Source organism: Equus caballus, chromosome 19 (genome assembly GCF_041296265.1).
Source record: "Equus caballus isolate H_3958 breed thoroughbred chromosome 19, TB-T2T, whole genome shotgun sequence".
Classification (NCBI taxonomy): domain Eukaryota; kingdom Metazoa; phylum Chordata; class Mammalia; order Perissodactyla; family Equidae; genus Equus; species Equus caballus.
Genome location: NC_091702.1, coordinates 65,502,547 through 65,519,906, shown reverse-complemented (window position 1 = coordinate 65,519,906; position 17,360 = coordinate 65,502,547). Strand labels below are relative to the sequence as shown.

General features: G+C 39.2%; 2 protein-coding genes across 4 annotated transcripts in view; one reads left to right on the top strand and one right to left on the bottom strand.

Moving 5' to 3' along the window:
- The window catches only part of CMSS1 (cms1 ribosomal small subunit homolog), a 361,626-nt gene that overhangs the window by 104,841 nt on the left and 239,425 nt on the right, over positions 1 to 17,360 (top strand). The gene's annotated exons all lie outside the window — the stretch shown is intronic.
- Positions 1 to 17,360, bottom strand: part of FILIP1L (filamin A interacting protein 1 like) — a 297,195-nt gene that overhangs the window by 100,536 nt on the left and 179,299 nt on the right. For all 3 annotated transcript variants that reach the window (XM_005601759.4, NM_001163896.1, XM_070242350.1), the window contains 2 exons: positions 4,192 to 4,444; positions 3,300 to 3,473 (listed from right to left, as the gene is read on the bottom strand). In XM_005601759.4, coding sequence (XP_005601816.2) covers positions 3,300 to 3,473; positions 4,192 to 4,434 — 417 coding nt within the window. In that variant the 5' untranslated portion in view covers positions 4,435 to 4,444. The remainder of the gene's footprint in view (positions 1 to 3,299; positions 3,474 to 4,191; positions 4,445 to 17,360) is intronic.

Below are 17,360 nucleotides of genomic sequence, written 5' to 3'. Positions count from 1 at the left end.
TCTTCCTCTTCTAAAAACACACATATGCACACATGCAGAAAGAGAGAGAGAGAGGAAGAGAATTGACCATGAAGCGTGAGTTTTAGAGGAAGAGGATTTATCCTGAAGCTTGGGTATCTTCCAAGGCCCTGCCAGGGCCCCAGCAATGTGTTCACATATGATATATTTTGTAAGATTTATAAAAGTAATGCATTTTAATTGTAATCAGTTAAGACTTCTGTCTTTTTTCCATTTTTGCATACTTTCCGTCAGACTTCCTTTCATGTCAGGTAGTTTTGAAGAGGCTATGAAAATTTGAGGGGTCCTGTTAAAGGGAAGTTTAGTTGGTTTCACAGTCACTTCCATGTATAATTAAGTTATTGCTAGCCATCTTGGTGTAGGAAAGGCTTCCAGAAATGCTGTTACTGGCCACTGTGCCAGCTCACCCAGCCACTGTCAAAGGTGAAAGGCCAGAGGGTGTATTGCAAAATGAATATGTCCTTTGGTTCTCAGCACTTGAAGTTTGTGTATTGTAGAGGAGAAAGGTTCAAAATGTATGAAGCCAGCTACTGATCTGTGGAAATTTCCCCTTTAGTTCCTGGCTTCATGATTTCTCTTGCTTCCAAGTAAGCTCATCCATGCATTTAAGGGTGTTAACTATTTTATCTAACATTTCGTGTATTTCTTAGTGACATGATCTCATGATATATAGTCCACAACGTTGCTGGAAATTGAATTCCTTTATGGTCTACCTGACTAACCCCTACTCATTCTCTGGATCTTGGCTTTCCTGCTTCGTCTATCTAAAATTGATCCCCCATTATACTCTCTCATATACTCAAACCATAGTTGTAGTTTTCACCACAGAAATTAACATAATGTGTAATCAAATACTTATGTGATCGTTTGTTGGCTGTCACTCTCTTAGACATTAAACGCCCTGCAGACAGGAACCACTCTTTTTATACAATTAAAATTGTAAAATGAAATTTAGAAGCTAAATTATACAGTTGCTTAAAATAAGGACTTTAAGAATTACCCTAAGGTAATGCTAATAAGGTATGCAGACTCTTTTATTATAGTACCTTGATAAATCCAAAATGTTATATTTTCCTTGATCAGTTTTTGGAAGAACTAAGAATACATCAGGCCATTAATTCAAATATCTTTTTTAAGAAAATCTCTAATATAACACTGCAGTTTGGAGAGGAATAGGAGGTGAAAAGTGTTGCGGACACGGAGTTCTTGGTCCTCCCTCCTTGAGAACCAGCTCTCCCTCCCCATCTGCATCCTTTGTTCTAGCTCTCAGACCTCCACCACTTTATCATCCTAAGACAGCATTCCTACCATGTGACGTAACTGAGAATAGTTTGTTTTTCTAAGTTATTTTGCCTTAAGAATAGATAAATCCACTTTAGTTTACCCTAGACATGGTTGAGATTTTTCACATTTTTCAAAAAGAACATTATGAGGAAAATAAAAGGAGGAGAGATGTGAGAAAACAAAAGAATAATAATTTTTTAGCATGCAGATCCTTATTCTGATGTAATTAGGGTGCAGCCCAGGATGGGCTTCCTGGGAACACTCTCCTCTCTTTCTTTTCTTCGGCCCTATCCACGGACTCCTAGTCAGAATCCCCTCTTACCATTTATTCTCTGTATGTCTCCTCTTATCCATTACTTCCCAGACAGAGGAAGAGGGTAGGCAACTGGGTTTTTGGGTGAGTAGAGTTATGTGGGCTTCGAGGAATCGGATAGAGTGACAGCTGAGGAGAGAGCAATCTGTTAAGGGGAAACCAGGAAGTAAAAGGCAAGAGAAGCAAGTGAGCAAATCCTGGAGGTGGGAACGTGGGGGCTGTGTGTGTGTGTGTGTGCATGCATGCATGTGTGCGTGTGTAGGAGTGTCTGCTGGGAGAGCAATCAAAGAAGATTGGATTTGTAAAGCAGGGCCAAATTCTGGGTGCCTTTCAGGGACACTTTGCAGATTAGGATTGCAAGCATTTGCAGAGAGTCAGGGTATTTCCAGATTTGCATGTATGAATAGAATTTTGTAACTAAAACTTTTTCCTATTGATTTCAGCATAAGTTTGGAATCATTCTGTTTCATTTCACACTGAAGTGTTGAGGGGCTGTGCCGTTTATGGAATTTCATCAGGATATGTTCAGTGATCATTCATTTGCATTTGTGCTCATAGGGATGGAGAATTTGTGCCTAATGCTGTTTCACAGTCACTATATTGGGAGCCAGGATACAGTTTTAACACTTGACTTAAATGCGCTTTGGCTCCTCTTGTTTAAAATTTGGATTAAAACGCAATCAACAGACTTTGGGTGGTCTCATCTTCACCTCTCAGAGAAGCAGATCCATATGACCAAACTCCTTCACAATTTGGCAAGACGGTTGTCTTCTCTCCTGAGACACCCAGGACAAGAATAACAAGGACATTAGAGGTCACTCCTAAGGTAGGCTGCCAGAGTGTGGGGGGCGGGGGGAATTTGTCCAAAACTTGCTTTCATTCTCTCCAGCCTTAACTCATGCTCCTAGATGTTTCCTTTTTATAAAAATGAAAAATTATGAAATTTTCCATTGAAGTCTCAGAGGAAAATAGAAGAATAAAATAAGGATGCCAAAGAGTTTCAGAAACGTCAGCAAGTAGAAGAGCAAGCAGTATCTTTGTGCAGTGGTGGCCGTGTTGGGACTGCTCTTCTTTGCCATTGTCATTACTGGGCACACTTAGAGGAAATAGCTTTGCTGTCATTAAACTTTTGAAGGTAAAAAAGAGGATATGTGCTCATCTAAAATATATGCTTGCTAAAACTCTATTTCTTGGACAGTTCTTCAGATCATTTCCACTCACGCTCAGAATTTCTATGACATAATACTGCAGTGTTTTCAAAGAAATTAACTTGTGTGGTGGAACTTTATCTGTTTTTTATTATAGCCTGAATAGCCTTCAAGTCCCCAAAAGAAGTGTGGACCCCTTTGAGGGGGTGTGTGTGTCTGTGTCTGTATCTTTGTTTGTGTGTGGGGGGGGAGGGGATGGGGGAGAGAGAGAGAAGAATTCTCTTGTATTTGTTAAGTTTCAGTCTGATGTCAAGAAACAGACCTAGTGGAAACATCCTGTCCATGATTTATTCTCCTTTTCTCTCCTGTAGAACATGTTGTATTTATCTACCTTGTGTAAATTTTAAGTGCCTTAGAACATAAAACTAAATAATCAAAAAGGAGTTGTAGGTCCTGCTCACCCACCAGGCCTAGTGCTTGTCTGGCTGTTGAGCTTATTCCACCTCCCAGGTTCATACCCCTGATGCGATACATACCTCATTCATTGGTTTCTCATAGATGTCCTCTAGCCAAGGAGCAGATTTTGCTTGAAAAGCATCTCGCTGGAGAGCCTCTAACACCTTTTTTGGAGTGACAAACCCATACTGAGCTTCCAGCAAAGCCAAGTCCATTTTTTCTGCCTTTAAAATGCCTATGACTTCATCTCGAGCCTGTAGGAACAAAAGGCATTTCAGAAAGCCTGCTTTATCTACCAGGAGTCTCTGCAAGTGATTTCTTGTGATAGTTGAATGTTTTTTTCTTCTCTTTCACGTATAAACGAATCATATTTGGTTAGAGTACCTTTTAGAAAAGGTAGCAAAACTATGGCCTTTCATCTTTCTTACAATCTAGTTACACATCAATAATTTTTAAAAAGTGATCACTATATGACTTTGGGGGACTCTACATTTTTTATTGTGTTTGACAAGCAGATAACATGAGACCCCTCAATGGACCAGCATTTTCATTTTCAGGGGTAGGAAATAAGATTCTCCTATATGTGTAGCAGCTTTTTATGTGGGTTAACATTTCCAGGGCAAGTCTAGGAGCCAGTTCACATGGCATCCAAAGGGCCTATTGTTCTTTAAACCAATCCAGAGTCATCTGTGTTGTTACCCATACGTGCCTGTGCACTGAAGCTCCTGAGCATCATGGGAAGAGGACCCAACCTTTCACAATGTGCGTGCCAACCACGTGTCATAATAACAGCCCTTTTAGATGTGATTAATTGCCCTTCAAGTTGGCAGAAGAGAATTCTGTGTACTTCCACTTTGCTTTCATGTCCATACAAGTGAGAACCACAGATATCTAATTCTGTGGCAGCATAGACACCAAATTCACAAAGCTTTTCGCTTGAAGCATGGTGGGGGTAATTCTAACCCAGCTAACCTGTAGTTCTCCCTCCAGAATGCTGAGAAGAAATAAGAGGTCATCTCTTGAGAGATCTTCTCCTTGATGGCCATTACCACTGTGTGACTTAGGATGTGGAAGGATTGCATCTGCCTCACTGGTGGGATCTTTTTCTTGCTGTCTCTGCTTCATGTCCTTAGGTCCTTGGAAACTGTGGTCTTTACTAAGTCTTGGAAATTGCTTTTGGGCTGAGCCCTCCATATCACTGCTTCTGGAACGCATTCTTTAAGGGCTGGAAAGAAGGAAGACAATTTGTAACTCTTTTTTTTTGAAGAAGAAGAAGATTAGCCCTGAACTAACATCTGCTGCCAATCCTCCTCTTTTTGCTAAGGAAGACTGGCCTGAGCTAACATCCATGCCCATCTTCCTCTACTTTATATGTGGGACGCCTACCACAGCATGGCTTGCCAAGTGGTGCCATGTCCGCACCCGGGATCTGAACCCGTGAACCCCGGGGCCACCGAAGTGGAACGTGCGAACTTAACCGCTGTGCCACCAGGCCAGCCCGACAATTTGTAACTCTTAATGGAAGTGGAGTTTTTAATAAGGGTACCTATTACTGCTTTAACAAGTGTGCACTCTTGTTATATTTACCGGAGCCAAAGACTCAATCTTTCTGAAGTCTCCAGCAGAGAAGGTCATTAGCAGATTCATAAATCACAGTCTTATTTACGCTTCTGTTTTTAAAAATCAACATTTTAAAAAATGTCTTCTGCTTGGATTAAGACCACTTATGTTCGTGGGTAAATAGACTGTATTTGAACTTCATCCACCAAACATTCCACCCCAGGGACCCAGGTCATACCTCCAACCACGGCCTGAGTGCTTACTTAAGATGTACTTAACATAATTATAAAATGGTAAATTTGCTAATCGTTCTAACTTTTTGCAGATTCACATTATAGTATTTTTTTTGGAAGTTTTTAAAAATTTTTAAATTTCTTAGCCTTTGGTGCATTAAGATAGATGCATCAGAATTACTGCTACTAAATACTTTGGGTTATTTTGTTATGATGGCAAAGTCTAGTATTAAAGGAATGAAGGCTTGGTCCCTGGTGGTATCCCTGACATTCTGCTAAAATTCCAGATCTATCCTTGAATAAGTCAAGCACTTATATTTAGGACCCTTATCTCCAAAATAGGGACATTACTCCCTCTAGTAGTCGGCCATTATGGAATCAATATAAAATAAATCAATATTTGAGGGACATATTAGCTCCACATCTGATTATATAATTATCTAAATTAATTTATGATAGCAAGAAAAATTGTTCCACCTTTGAGGAGGAAAAGAGAAAATATCAATTGAGCTTATAGTCTGCATCAGTGATATACAAGTAGATTGTTAATTTTGCTCATCCCTACAAATCATGAAACTTTTATCATCATTGGTGCCTTGATTTTAGTTTGTCACAATATTTCTTGAAAAATCTGAAAAAACTCAAGCATACAGAAAAGTATGGAAACATGGTGAACCACTATATGCTACCACACAAATTTCTAAAATCTAAATAATTTCTTATATACGTTAGAAAACAATTTTTTTAAAGTAAACTATTATCAAAACAGTTGAAGCCCTCTGTGTGTCTCTTCTGTAGCCCACTCTACCCTTACCATCCCAGAAGTAACGATCTTGAATTTGGTGTTTATCATTCTCATATATGTTTTATACTTTTTAAAAATGTGTATATATATTGCTGAACAATATATAGTATTGCTTTGCACATTTTCAAACCTTGTATAAATAGCATATTGAATGTATCGTTCTGGAACATGCTTTTTTGTCCTTATTTTTGAGATTCTTCCTTGTTCCATTTTACTTTAGTTTACATATTTTGATTGCTATATTAGTATTTCATTATATCAATAGTCCCCCATTTACTTGTCCATTTTACTGTTGATGGATATTTAAATAGTTTACTTTTTTTTCACTATTAGAAAAAATGATACTGTGAACATTCTTGTACATTTTTTTCCCTGTGTACATGCATTTTTCCAGGGAATATTCTTTAAGGCCTAAGAGTGGGATTTTTGGACTGTGCAGTATGTGTGTCCTCCACATTACTAGGGATTATTGCTCTCCTAAATGGAGCACCAATTTATAGCAGAGTATGAGAGCTCTCATTGCTCTATATCTTCATGAACGCTTGCTATTATGAAATATACAGTTTTCCCAAATTTGGTAAGTGAAATGGTATCTGACTTTTTGATTTGCATCCTGTAATTAATAAGAGTGGGCATCCTTTTATGTGTTGAGAGGCCATTTGGATTTCTTCATAAATTGCTTGTTCATAGTCTTTGGCCCTTTTTCTTTTGTATTGATTGTCTTTTTCTTACAAATTTGTAGGAATTTGTTGCATATTCTATAAATTACTATTTTGTTGATTATATGATGTGTTTTACTATTATCTTTTCTGGTCCTGAGATTGCATTTTCACTCTATTTATTGTGTCTTTTGTGGTATAGAAGATCTGCATTTCAGTTAGTCAAAGTTAGGAAGTTTTAAATCTTTTTTTTAATAATTTGCATTGGAAACCAAAACTTCATCATTAGCAGTTTAAAAGAGTAGTTGAGACGTTGGACTCTGGAACCACACTGCCTGAGTTCAAATCTCTACTCCATTAGTTATTGGTTGTAAAATTTTGGGCAAGTTACTTAATACCGCATGCCTTGGTTTTCTCATCTGTAAAATGGGGCTGATAGTAGTAGTATGTTTGTAACCTAAAGTTGCTGTGAGGATTAAATGAGTCAACTCATATCAAATGTTTGCACCATGCCTGGTACAAAATTAGCATTCAATAAACATTGGCTTTTATTATTGCATTGTTATTAACCTTACTTTTATTCCCTAAAATTTTACAGTGATTCTATATTACCTTTATATTTAGAAAAAAATTCAAAAACAAGAGTTTATTGGATTATCTCTTTCGTCTAATGAGATGTGAGCTATGAATACAGGAAGAAAAACAAAACAGATTGAAAGAATGGTTTTGTGTTTTTCCTTTTTCTGTTAAAGAAGTGATTCGCGCCAGCCCCAGCTGGCTGGCACCACTTGAGAGACCAGAGTTTTGTAATGGGACAGTTTAGGAACCTGGAGGACTTCACAGCCAGCCAGCTAGGCCTCCTCTTATCCCTCTGCCCATCCTTCAACAAGCATTTATTGAAGGCCTCCTTTGTGCCTTGTGCTAAGTCAGTTATTTGTGGGGTGGCTTCCTTCCTTCCCTTAATATAAGTGGTATACTTTCACTCAAAAGGTTTATGGAAATAGTTCCTAAAATTAGGGTCGTGAAAAGTGCACTGAACTAGACAGAAGTCAAGTGAGAATTCTGTCACAAATAAGCTGTGGGACTTAGTTAAGACACTGACCCTCTCTGGGCCCAGTGTTCTGATTGGTGAAGGGAGACGGATGGGAAGGTGGTCTCCAGGACCCCATTTTCCCTATGATATGTAACAATTCTTGCACTGTGCCTTCCTTCTAGCATAGGTTATCAGTCGTATAGTTAGAAGATACTGATTTATGGGTCTGCATCTCATAGGAAATCTATAGAAATCTAAGTGCCCCCTGTGGATAGGCAGTAAACCTGTGTCTGACGATTTCCACCAGAGGAGAGATTACAGTTCAAAGACAATGCTCAAGGAAATAATTCCAGTAACAGTTTTCAGCTGAGAATTGTTTCTAGCCTCATCATAATTATCAGACTGTAAAAGAAGAGCTTGAAGGCCTTTATTGTCATACACATTTATTTACATGTTTTATTTGTCAGTAACAAACTGACTGTCAGGTGGTACTAGTGAGACACCCTGCCTTGAAGTTACATCATCCATCTGGAGAAATTTAAAACAGTAATTTTCAGAATTTTAACAAGTCATATAATGTGTTTTGTCTGCAACTCATGCTCTTTCTCACTTCCCTCCATCACACATTCATTTATTCCGTTAGACATCAGAGAGAGAAAGGCAGTGGTGGTGGTGATGATGGTGGTGATGGTAGGGGAGAGGGAAGGTAACGATGGTGAGAACTAATACTTATTGAGCACTTACGATGTACCAGACACTTCTAAGCATTTTACGTGTATTAACTATTTCAATTCTCACCGCAGCCCTATGAGGTAGGGATTTTACTATCTCCATTTACAGCAAAGAAATAGAAGCACAGATAACTTACTAAAGTTTGCACAGCTAATAAGTGGGACAACTGGGATTTGAATCCAGGCAACCTGGCTCCAGAACCTGCACTCTTGAAAATCATGTTGTGGGGCTGGCCTTGTGACCGAGTGGTTAAATTTCCATACATTCCGCTTCGGTGGCCCAGGTCCACGGGTTCACATCCCAGATGCAGACCTGCTCCACTCATCAGCCATTCTGTGGAGGTATCCCACATACAAAACAGGAAGATTGGCACAGATGTTGGCTCAGGGCTAATCTTCCTCAAGTACAAAAAAGAGGAAGATCAGCAACTGACGTTAGCTCAGGGTGAGTGTTCCTCACCAAAAAAAGCCACAAAAAAGTCATGTCATAGTACCATTATACTGTATTGCCAAAGACAGGTGTTTACAGATACCCTGTCTGAAATGGATACAGACACCCAGTCTGAAAATGCTTACAGCCTTACTGAAGAGACTATATATGAATAATTACAATTCAGATGAACAGTGACCTGTGGGAGTAGTTATCACTGATTCTTCCCTAAGTATCCAGGGAAGGATTCATTTATTTCAGGAAAGCAAAGGCATGGAAAGAGTAGATTTTTGTGTAGGGATGGAAGGTTGAGGATGTGTGGGATTTATGACTGTGCAAAACCCCACTATGTGCATATTTGTGTATTTATAAATAATGCTTTGTACCTTATGAAAACATATTCAAAAAATAAAAAGGAAAAATATTAATTAAAAATAATAAGGTATTTAATTATTTTTCTTCTACCCCATTGGATTGTTCTTGAACACCCCAGGGAGACCCATGCTCTGGCCTATAGGAATAATGAAAGGTTGTTAATGTAGATTGGATAGATTTAAAATAGATAAATACTAGATGCCAATTTATTTACAGATATATTCGCACATGAAGGACAGAGCCATTTATGTTTTGTCTAATATTATTAATCTCCATTCATGTCTCCCATGGGGTTTCTGACCCAGTGCTTCATACATAATGGATATTCAACAGGGTGCCTGGTTTGCTTCGTCTACTTTGTGGCCTACACAAAGCTTAGGTAGTGGCTAAAGAGCAATGGCTCAGAATTGTCTGGGTCACTCTGCGGCTTCAGTCATTTTGCAGCTCAGCTGGGCCTGGATGTTCTAATATGGGCTCACTCACTTATTGGCTGTCAGTGATTTGTCCAGGAAACCCCAACTGGATCATCTCATCTCTGGTCCACATGGGCTTTCACCCTCTTGTAGGCTAGACCAGGTTTCCCCACATAATGCTCTCAGGGCAGCATTCCAAGAGGAGGAGAGGTGAAACTCCAAGGTCTCATTTTTATTGGAGAAAGAATGTCACAATTCCAGCCCAAATTCAACAAGTGGTGAAGTAGATTCCACCTCCTGATGGAAGGCACTGCAAGGTCACATTGCAGAAGAATGAGAAGAGTTAACTGTAGCCATCTTGCAACACCTACAGATTCAGATTTCTATGAAAACCGAATAAAAATCTAGTTTAAAGAGGGATAAAATATATTTAGTTCTTTACTTCTTTTAGTTCGCCTGAAGTGTCAAGTCATTTTTATGATTTCCAGGGTGCACTCCTGTGCTTTCTTCTTACCCACATATTCATATGTGGAACAATAGCCTACTGATAAGAATCAACTTGTATTCTGCTGCTAATCAATAAGGATTCCTCTGCCACCGTTAATTTCATCCAAGGTGTGCCTTCCAGAATTCCAAGATAATGTAAAGCTTCTGTTTAGCAGGATAGTTTGCTAAGCGTTGCTCGTAAGTAGTGCCCTTTCAGTTTAAGGCACCCCTGAGCTGCTGCAGAAAACTAAATGGAACTCGGTGTACATCCTAGCTCCCTTCACCTCACTCTTAAAGTGGATTGGGTGAAATCTGCCAGGAGAGCACAAGTCATTTGCCAGTAATGATATTTATAAATGATTAAAAAAGGAGTGATCTAAGACCTTTTTACACTGTGTTTATTCTGTTTGAAGAGATCAGAGTTTTTCTGGGACCACCAGTCCTCTTTGGAGGCTGGGAGCAGTAGCATCAAACATTCTTGTTGGCACTTGTGTTGAATCTGTGAACAGACCCATCGTGTGCAGACTCCTGCTCTGCTGAGAGGAGTGTGTGCCTCCGCATGTTTACAGTGGTGGAGTTTCCTTGCCCCTCTGCCAACAACCACAAAATGATCAGTAATGAGAGCAATTAACTATCGAGAGGAAGAAAACAAAGACATGAATTCCATGATACTCTCATGCTTTGTATTATCAGTGACTTCATTGTTTCTCTTGGCAAATTTTTAATGCATCTGTGCTTGGCCCCGGGGTGCATACTGAGGAAAAGAACGATTTTGTAATAGCGACAGTGGTTTGGGATTTTCAGGTTACCAAAAAAAAAAAAAAGGAATGGAAATTTGCTTTTGTTTATACCAAATAATGATGCCTTACTCTTTTCATAAAGTGCCTTCAATGACATATGCCTGGTGATTTTGCAAGAAGAAAATCTGCTTAGTTGTCAGTTTGGCATAGCCTAGTGCATTGTTATCTGTGACCATCACAGCCATAGAATGGCAGCCTTGAGGAGTCTAAGAGAGCAATAGACTAGGAATCAGGAAACCTGGCTTCTGATCTCAGCTCTGCTTTTAGTCAGGCTCTGGGTTGTCACTTAGAAAATAAGAATATTAGGCTAGCTTGGCCCTACAAGGTCATTCAGAATGGAACAAGGACCAGGTGTTCTTTCCCTTGAACTCTACCTTGTTCCTCACCCCCTAACTGATCCCCTGACAGCAGGATTTGGGCCTGAGACTAGATGATCTTTGAGGTCCCGGGACTTCCCACTTTAGAATTCTGTGATTCTCTGTTTTCTTGTATCTATGGATACAAATACAGTGCAGTTGGCCCTGAGAAGCAGATTCTGCTTTGTTTTCCTATGTGGTGACCTCGGTCATTTTTTCTTGGGTTTAAGCTGGTTGAAATCATGATGGATCTTGGTTAGGTTGTGTCCATGCAGGAGAAGGAAAAGTAGAGAATTTGTGATTATTTATTTAATTTAGTTACAGGAAATGGCCAAATGTTAACAGAGGCCTATTCTATCTACCATCTCCCCCCAACACCCACACATCCCTAGCCAACTCCTTACTATAAAAATTAAATTTTCTTAATCATTCTTTATTAATCTTATATAGCCAAAATTGCTTATTCTACATAATTGAGTGCTGTTCAGATATACTTTAGTCTCCAGGTACTTGTTTTCATGTTTGAATGGTGGAAAGAGGATATTTTGCTTATGTAAAGAAACTTGAAAAAAACCTCAATGAAAGAAATTGGTTTTGGTCTTCATCATTCCTATGATACTGAGGTAGCCAATCAAAACTACTCTGATTTAGAGAAGAAAATAATAGTAATAACAATAGCTTACATTTATTTAAAACTTACCAAATATAGACCTGTTCTAAATGCTTTCCTTTGATTAATTCATTTCGTCTTCCCCAAAACTGTTATTTATCCCCATTTTGCAGAGAAGGAAACCAAGGCTTGTAGCTAAGTAACTTGCCGAAGTTCATACTGCTAGAAGGTGACAGAGCTGTGTCCTGACTTGGGCAGTTGGGCTCCAGAGTCTAGCAAATCACTGTGCAGTATCTACTGAGGGTTTTCTAAGAAGGCGTACATAATGAAGGGAGAACAACAAACGTTTATGAAGTACCGATCATGCCAGGTACTGTGCTCAGCAACTTATGCTAGCTTATTTCTATATCTGGACTAGTATCCCATTTGTTGATATGGGTATAGTTAATTCTGGGTACCCAGAATTACACAAAAATCTGAATAACATCAATTCACAACTCCCTGGCCCTTTCAGCAATTGGTCTATTCCATAAAGATGTTTTCTTTTCATGCATTATTTATGTGCAGAAACTTAGTTGAATGCATTGGTATTCTTAAACTTTAATGTGGTTTTCTCAACCACTTTGCTGGCATCTTGGGGGTGGCAGGGGGCATAGCATAAGAGAGTATGGGATTGTGGAGTCAGATGGATCTGGGCTTAAATCGTAGCTCCAGTGTTAGCTCTGTGGCCCTAGACAAGTTACTAAACCTCCCTGAGCCTTCAAATATAAAGTGGAGATAATGATACCTGGTAATGTGTTTATTGTTCACTCTTTGAGCACAGGACCCCTGTTTTCATATCTGTAACCCCAGCATCCAACAGAGTTGGGCCTCAGCAGGGATTCATTGAATGACTGAATCATGCAATCCTCAGCAGAGCTGGTTGGCTCTAAGTAGGAATTGCCTCATGGTAAAGATGATTCATCTGTGAACCACTGGCCAGAAATTTAGAAAAATGGTACTGAGAGTCTAATAATAGAAGTAGCTAATATGCATAGACCTCTTACCACATGCCAGGCACTGTTTTAAGTACTTGTATTATCTTTTTTAATCTTAAGGAGTTTTAGCCTGAAAAAGACTTTAGGAAAGGGCTTGGTAAAGGCCAATTAAGGCTGGAGACTCTCAGAGGATATATCATATACAAGAAATTAATATCAATATCTGGGTAGTACTGGTGCCTACAAAAAGTTCAGAGTGTGTGTGCGCGCGCACACCTGTGCACTCACCTGGTGGAGAAGTGACACTAGATCCCCAAGACTTACTAGAAATCTCTGGTTAACGTCACTGAATTTTGAAAACCTTTGATCATATATACCCTAAGCTCCTGCTCTCCCTCACCCCCGCCACCCCACATACATTCTCAAGTGCATAAAGTAAGCCGAACATTCACTACACTCCTTGTTATTTGACAGCAGCTTAATAATCATTAGTCCTGTTTTAAGTATGTGATATTTTGTAAAGCAGTGTCATTTAAACTAGATTTGGTAGGAAATTGGGGGGGGGGAGCTGTAAATTGTTTCGATGGTTGCATAATGCAGAGCAAGTCTGTGCTAACTGTAGGACACTCACCGTCAAGGGACAAACCAGGAAGTGATCCAGGGCCTTAAGTTTGAATGTATTTAACATCCCACACTTTGCTGAATTTAGGGAGCAGGCTGTCTACTAAGTTTACATTTCCACTTGGATTTACCCCTCTCTGTGTGGAACCATTTAGTTCCCTCGAAGGGAAATGGAAGGAGATGTAGGAAGATTATGGGGTTCTCAGCAGAGCTCGTTGAGCCCTTAATATTAACTGTCTCATGGTAAGTGTGATTCATCTATGAAAATACTGGCTATAAATAGATGTTAATAGTGCTCAGTTGCAAAACAGCCAGGTTGTGCTTGCATGGCCACATTAGGGAAAAAAATCCTCTTGGGTATTTTATTTGGTTTCTCTTAAAATAAAAAATTTGTTTCCTTTTATTGCCCTAGTCACCCACATTTGAAGACACTAAATTCAGCCAGCTGCAGTAAAGCTATCTGATGGCTAAAAAAAGACACATTGAAAACCAGTTAACCTAATTTAGCAATGGCCCCCCTTTGTCTTTTTCTTCCATTTTCAGTAAAAATCATTGAAACATTCTCTTAATGGTAGTTTTGCTTGTAGGAAGGGCATGGACAGAGCTTCAGAGAGGGGAATGGAACTTGAGGTTGTGTGATTCAGGTCCATATTCCCAAGGATTCTGAGTCCTAAGAGAAAGTCAAAGTTACAGGTAGAGAAGAATCAAGTATGAAGTTCAGAAGGCAGTGTAGTGGTCGTCTCATCTATCCCCAGTGGTACCAGGCACTCAGTATTGCCTGTGATCGCCTGCTCAATTGTTACACAGCTCCAGATGTCTAACTGTGCTTCCCATGAGCTGAAACCCAGCTCCCAGGAACTTCATTCATTCATCCCGCTTCTGCTGCCAGTTGGATCAAGCAAGGCTGCTCCTCTTGCCTCTTCCACACATAGTCCTTCAATGGGAAGGGCTCTGTTCTTTTTTCCAGGTGAAACATTTTCAGTTTCTTCAGTCACTCTCCATACTACATAATATAGTCTCCCTCACCCAACACACAATCTCACACGCACATTTTGATTACACCCCTTTAGACCTGCTCTTCGTTCAGTGGGTGTTTCTTAAGAAATGCGTGGAGTCGGGCACAATTTCCCAGATATTAAACACAACTAAAGCAGTGAATTGGTGACAGTATATAATTAGGGAAGATCACAGTAATTCTTCTGATGTTGGATCTCAGTTGGAATTTTAAGTATAGATCCAGAAATTTGATACTAGCGACTTCATGAGGACTTATTCCAGTTTAGCTTATCAGGTGAGTACTTATAATAATACCTTTCATGTGTACATTGCTTGGTACATCAGTAGATAGGTAATTATTTGCCCTGTTTTGCAAGGTGAGGAATTTGAGTTTCAGAAAGTTTAAATAACTTTGGCTAATAAACCTTGGACTGGGGATGAAAACTTAGGTATTCTGATGCCCCTTTCTCTCCAGGCTCCTGCTGGACTAATCAAAACTCACACTTTTTTTTTTAGCTTGAATGTGGTGTTTGGTTGCTTGTCCACTAAGTGCTGTAGTCAGAGAAGCTGCTGGCTGTAGATACAGAGCAAACAGCCTCCTGATGAGGTCTAGTAGAGCAGACTTACATCGTGGCTTTTCTTAGCTAGGTTTTCTGAAGAAAGGACAAAAAGAAATATAAAAATCTCAGAGTATAAATAGTTGATTTATCCGAGTTTTCCATTACAAATCAGTGGCTCTTTAAAGATTCTTTTCTCATTTAAGGTTGACACAGAGCTGGGAATGTTTTCCAGATCTTTGTGGAATAGAACAGAAAAAGAAAATTATTTTCATATAGTCCAAGTTAACTTTGAATGCATTTTTGAATGTCACACTCCCAGCACTAGATCAGAACTCTTGAAAATCATGTGATTCTTTTAACAGTTTTCAAACTACGTCACTTTTCGTATTTCTTCCAACTCTGCTCTCTGTTTTTTCTTAGAAGTACAGTGATGTTGAGCCAGTCACTTAACCTTTCTATTCTCTCTGAATTTTTGTCCTTTCAGCTCTTGGAACCAGTTTCATCCAATCTCCTTCTTCTGCAGTTGAGGCCCATGGAGGTTAACTGATGTGTCCATGGTTGTACCCGGAGCCAACACCAGAACCCAGATCTCTTGCCTGCAGCCCTGTTGACTGTTTTCACAGCAACACTACATGTTCATAGGCCAACCTATTTCTTCCAGATCTAAAAAGTTGTAAATCCTAAAAGATAAAAATGCATCCTTCAGAGTACCCAAAGTCTCCCAAAATTTTTGTTCACTTTCTCAACTCTTTCTCACCCACTAAGTGACAATGGGTCACCATGAATGCCTTTAGGCTTCCTCTTGGCTAGACCAGCCCAGCATAGTAAAGAGCTCGGAGGTGAACAGGAGATTCAGAGATCAAGAGTTCCTATCTATAGATTCGAACATGACGTCTTTCCTTTCTCTTTTCTAAGGACCTGTGACTAGAATAGAGATTGTGTGTTAGCAAGAATATATTGCAACTGGTAAAGTCCCTGGGCAGTACTCAACCTTGTAGTCCTTTGACTTCTCCTTTCCCACCATCTTTCAGTGTCTCTATGTACTCAGTTTATCTTCCTGTAACTAGGGGAAAGTTTTACTACTTGCCTCCCAGGCATATAAGTCTAATCTGACACATTTACACTTTCTCTTAGTATGGGAAAAGAAGGAAACTAACTTTTGTAAAGCTCCAATTATCTGCCAGATAATATGATTTATACTTTTTTAAATTTGTTATTTATTTATTTATTTTAATTAATTAATTTTTTTTTTGAGGAAGATTAGTCCTGAGCTAATATCTGCCACCAATCCTCCCTTTTTTGCTGAGGAAGATTGACTCTGAGCTAACATCCGTGCCCATCTTCCTCTACTTTATATGTAGGACACCTACCGCAGCATGGGTTGACAAGTGATGCGTAGGTGCACACTTGGGATCTGAACCAGTGAAACTTGGGCCACCAAAGCGGAACTTGTGGACTTAACTGCTGTGCCACCGGGCCGGCCCCTATACTTTCTTTTTAAATCTTTTTTTTAATTCAGACACATGGAGTTGGTGGTATTCTCTTTATTTTACAGATTAAAAAACTGAGGTGTGGAGAAATTCACAACTTATTGTGGTAGAAATAAACGTTGAAGACTAAATACAAAATACCAATACATACTATAAATAATGTCCAACCTACAAAGTGTTTTGGGACCATTTGAGAGGAAATGACTAACTCTGCCAAAGGGACTTCATGAAAGCACCTTAGAGATGAGTTGGGCCTGGAAGATAAGAAAGAGAGTGTCCAGGTCATATGTAGAGCTTGAAGGTGGATGAAAAACACAGCATGTGGCGAATATCAAATCATCCCTATGGCTAAAGTGAAGGAGGTGTTCAGTGGTGAAAGATGAGGGTAGAAAGGTAAACCATGGGCACCGTTAATGCTGCTCATCACAGGGCTATTCAAATAGTGAAGATGAAACAGGCAAGTCTCCCATAAATACCGGGGAATAATTAAGTCATAGAATATCTGTATACTGGCCAGTTAGGCAGCCAGTAAAAGTCAAGTTTTCAAAGAATATTTAATAATATGGAAAATTATTTTCAATATATACTGATAAGTAAAAAAAAATTGAAAAAAATTAAACTAATTTGTTCAGTCACATTCCTTTCACATTTTGGAGTCTTTCATAGGAGAGAAAAGTGAGATAAAGTGAGATAAAGCCTTGAAAGTCGTCAACAAGGCAATGCAAGGTTACCTCATTAGTAGCTGTTGTGATTGTCCATGGGGTGTGAGAAAAGAAGACCAAGGAAATTTGACTGTGGACTATGTGTTAGATGATAGTAAGAAGTCATTGTTAATTCTGATAGATGTATTAATGGCATTGTATTACGGGAGAGAATGTCTTTTTTATATTTTCTAGGTACATAATGAAGTATCTAAGTGCAAATGACATGATTTCTTGGGCTTTACTTTTAAATATTCCAGAAAAAATAAAGGCAGAGGGTAGAGGAGAAATTAGTATGGCAAACT